Source organism: Falco punctatus (genome assembly GCF_963210335.1).
Source record: "Falco punctatus genome assembly, chromosome: 4".
Taxonomy (NCBI): Eukaryota; Metazoa; Chordata; class Aves; order Falconiformes; family Falconidae; genus Falco; species Falco punctatus.
Genome location: NC_137583.1, coordinates 76,257,348 through 76,261,738, shown reverse-complemented (window position 1 = coordinate 76,261,738; position 4,391 = coordinate 76,257,348). Strand labels below are relative to the sequence as shown.

The 4,391-nt window shown below is 37.4% G+C and overlaps 1 protein-coding gene across 1 annotated transcript in view; it reads left to right on the top strand.

Moving 5' to 3' along the window:
• The first annotated feature begins 146 nt into the window (after positions 1–146).
• LOC308062314 (1-aminocyclopropane-1-carboxylate synthase-like protein 1) overlaps positions 147–4,391 on the top strand; it is a 19,110-nt gene continuing 14,865 nt past the window's right edge. Inside the window, exon 1 of the mRNA XM_080383620.1 lies at positions 147–3,015. Coding sequence (XP_080239746.1) covers positions 2,965–3,015 — 51 coding nt within the window. The 5' untranslated portion in view covers positions 147–2,964. The remainder of the gene's footprint in view (positions 3,016–4,391) is intronic.

Below are 4,391 nucleotides of genomic sequence, written 5' to 3'. Positions count from 1 at the left end.
TTGGTTATGTTCTGTCCAGTTGTTTATCACATAAAATTTTAAATTTTGCTTTTTATCAGTATAGGTGCCAAAACATAACAATGATTTCCTATCCCTGTTTATTTCCTCACAACAAAAAGATTCTGTTTGAAGAAATTGTAATATCTAATGGTGAAAATGTTTTAAAAAAAATCTATAAAACCATTTTCTAATGGCCTTTGGAGGGCTTAGAGAAGAGTGCTACTTCATGTGTTTATTGGTAGGTAATTAGATTAATACTTCCAGAAAAACTACAGGAAAAAAAAAAAAAGACAAACCAAGATAATTGTGTCTTGGTTTCTGCCACTGCTTATTATTCAGAAAAATATCAATTGCATTTCACAAAAATTGTATCTTCTTATCCCCATCTTTTCTTCTTGGAGGCTGTTCAGAAACATCTCTGATGTTTGGAAGTTTTCTGATGTTACACCCAGAAATTATTCACAACTACCATCTTACATGAAGGCTGTTAGAGTTGTTCTCCTCAGCTGATACGTAGATAAGCAGGTCTTAACAGAAGGGGAAAGAAGGAAAGAACAAGGAAGGAACAGGAAAGGAAGAAAGCTAGAGATGTTTCCCACGAGTCTGTGCCACCCTTTCACAGCATTTTGCCATTATTGGAGAGTTTTACTTGCTTGGTTTTTCACTAATTTTCCTTCCCTACTATTTACATACCTGAGGTAATTAGAAAACATTGATTTTTTTTAAAAATTATTATTATTATTTTTGGGGTTTTGGTGGTCTTTCATAGCTGTTATGTGCCTTTTCACACCTGTATTGCATTGAGCCATTGGGCATTATTACCCTTTCCATGATCACATAGTATGTCCAGGCTTCCTCTGATCACTTCTTCAGGTACATTAGTAGCAGCAGCCTTCCAGAAGTTGCTTCTATATGTTTGATTATATGGTCCCACTATATTTTTTTCAATTTGTTACTTCATTCATATATCATGCTACATCAGTAATCAGAAGAACCCATCGTATTGACCGTATGATTATATTGTTCACTGCTGTCTACTGGTAATTCCTATTCTCAGTGCCAGCAAATAACCCAAAGAATACATGATTTGTATGTTTATTCTTGCAGCCTGGTGCAGGTGAAGCCCGTATATACTGCAGGTCTTGATACAATACAAGTCTTAGCTTATAGCAGTTAATAACCCTGATTTTCTCATTTATGGTGAGCTATTGCTTTTTACTCGTGCTTAACTGTTGCTTCAGAAGGTTTTGAAACTGAAAATTCTTACTGCATTACTACAAAGCTCTACTATATTGAATCCCACTATGTCATTAACATCACACTTGCTTCTTAAAAGTGGGTTTAGCATTGGAGCCATAGCCTAGATTGCCTCTAAACTTGAGTTCATCTTTCTTATATAACAATGTAATTATTTTTTTTTTTTTTTCCCCTTGGCCACTTTATTTTAAATGGCTGTAGAGGTGAGTATGAATAGTGGTTGCACAGATGAGCAGTTTGCTGCAAAGGAGCAAGTTATTCCCTGTCAGATGCTCCATGGCAACTCACATTTACACTGCGGTAAATACAAGGTACTTTATCTTTTAACAGATGAGGGCTAAAAATCATTGATACTGCTAATGAAGTGCAGCAGCTGGCAAGCCATAACTACTTGCTCTGCTTTGTTTGTGTATTAGAACTCAAAAACTTAATGGTTCTTTTTTTTCAATTTAACTTTCTAGGTTCAGTAGTTCATTTTGGGCATTTCTGGCCTTCAGGATGTAAGTTATTTGTTTATCAGCTTCTTGTAATCTTTTTTTTCCTACGATTATTAGTGCAGTGGCATTTTGAGCTCACACAAAATATTTTTTTCAAATACTGCCTTGGGAAATCCACGATGCTGGATTATGTTGACTGGAAAAAGTTTTGGGAAAAAAATGAGATAGCGGGTCAATTCTAATTCTGTTAAATGCTGATTTAATCAGTGCAGTCAACTCTACTGAAAGGCTCATGTGTCTGAATGTGGGTATTAGAATTTGGTAATTCCTAATAATCAAAATCTGCCAGACTTATTTTTCCAAGAACTGGGGATGCTGACATAAATAATGTTTGTTGTTTATTTGGGAAACAGAATTTCTGTTGTCCAGTAAAAACTTTGTAGGGTATTTATTGTATAACTTCTGCGTCTTAAGGAATCAAACTTTGCACCATTTCTAAAGAGAAAAAAATAGAAAATATTTCCTACCTCATTTGAAGTCAAATTAAAAGATAAGCAATGTTTGCTGAGGCTTAGATTGCATTAGCCTTATGTTTCATAATAGACATCACCAGCTAGAAGTCTGCTTGACAATATTTTAAGCATGACAGTTAGCAACCTGGTTAAAAACACACAAATTTGATGATTTACATTAGGTTTGAAAAGTACTTTGGATTTAGTTCACCCAAACAAGTCTTAAATTTTGTGTGGACCGATCTACATGTAACACAATGCAAAGAGTTCTCCCTCCTCCTCTTCTGGCATTAAGGAAGCAAAGTAAATTTCTCCAGCCCAAAAGCAAACAAATCTTTTAAAATATAATTTCAAAACAAAAGCATTGTATTAATTTAGTTTTATCACAGGGTATTTTACTCAAATTAACTGAGGGGGTGTGTGTGTGTATACATATATATGTATACATATGAAACATGAACATATAATTGGCCTTTTTAATATTATGAATCTAATTTATCATTTTACTTGTTGCCTAATTTATTTCATAACTCCTAGCTGTTATGAAAATAGTAAAATACATACATGCCGTATTATTGCACAAGGTGTTTATTATTTAATACGTCCTAAGCTCATCTAGTAGCGTGGGAGTGAAGCCTACTTTCCAGGGAGTTAAGATAGCAATCACAAAATTGTAAGGAATGCAGGAACTTGGAAGAGAGCAGAAGCAGAACAGAATTTCTTGCATGAGTTAGGCTGGTATTTGCAGCATTAACCCTATGGAACGAAGCTGGGGGACTGGACTCCAGTTTGTCAACCTCAGTTGGCAGGTAAGTGATTCATTCTCTCATTCTTATCGGGGAATAATCCATTTACAGCTGCCACTTGAGCACCTCTGCCAGGGCTGTCGAGGTGGTTTGGCAGAGGTCTGTCAGGTTGGCACTCCTTCAGCACATTTCATTGCAGGGGTCTGTAGAGTCTCTGTTGCACTTACTGTGCCCTCTTAAAAATAGGCCACCAGTTAGCATGACCTTGGCATCAGATGTAAGCACGGGTTAAGTGAAATATTTTGCATCTGAAGCACAAGGGAGATGACAACTTGGTCATGATGATAATGTGTTTGACCTCAGTGCAAGCTGTTGTAATACACAAGAAGTTCAGCATTTTAAGTAATACGCAGTTTTGCCTCAGGTACAAATGTGGAGACGTAGTTCTATAATCTGCTTTAGCTTTTTAGCAAGTCGTCCAGTAGGTTATTTCTCTCTTTGATTAGTAAGTGCACAACAGGGTTGGAGTGGTACAAATCTTGCTTTAAGGCTCAGTTGCTGTAGTTTTCCTATTTATAAAAGGGACCAAATGGTAACAATCTGTCACAATTGATCTGTGCACTGACATGAAAATCTGTTGGCTAAGGTTCAGTGTGCTGTGCCAGTGATGCAGCAAGGAGATCTAGGATGAAATGCTTTCAGATGCTCACATAGTGGTAGGTAGAGAATTGCTGAATCAGTTTCCTAGTATTTGGTCACAAGCGTTAAGTCAGACTAACAGAAATAAAGTGTGAAAAATTGTCTCCTCTGTATCTTCTAGCAGCTGGTGGGGCTTTTGCACGTACCTCAGTACGCTGCCTTCCTGTGGCATTGTACAGCAGTGGTGTCGCGTCAGCTGCCATTAGATAACCAGGGCAGATTTTGCATGTTTTAGAAGTGCTGTCACACACCAGTCTCCAAAAGTCTTTAGCAGCTTGTATTGGTTGTGACAGTTTAGTGAAGTGTGATACCTTAGGGAAGAAGTCAGTTTGGGACTCCTAGGTGCAAGATGCTGACCTCTTTCTTCATTGTTTACACAAAACCAACTCTTACGATTCTGCAGTAATTATTATCCCGCAATTTAGGCACAGCTGTAACAGTACTATCTTGTGGAGACCCAGGGGATAGGTGGGTGCTGGCACCACATTTTGGTACCTCAGGGATTGCCAGGGTCATACAGCTGCTGGGCCATTTCCCTTCCTTCCAGAGAGCAACAGCTTTGCCGAATCAAAAGCAAAATATGTGAAAAAAATATGTGAAAACACCCACAAAATCCTGTCAATGCTGTTACTATGCAATTCCAGTATACGCACCACTAGGATTAAAGCCATCCTCACAGAAAATGTGCCATTTTTCCGTTGGGAAGATATTTGGATCCTTCAGATGAAGTAGTTAAAAGA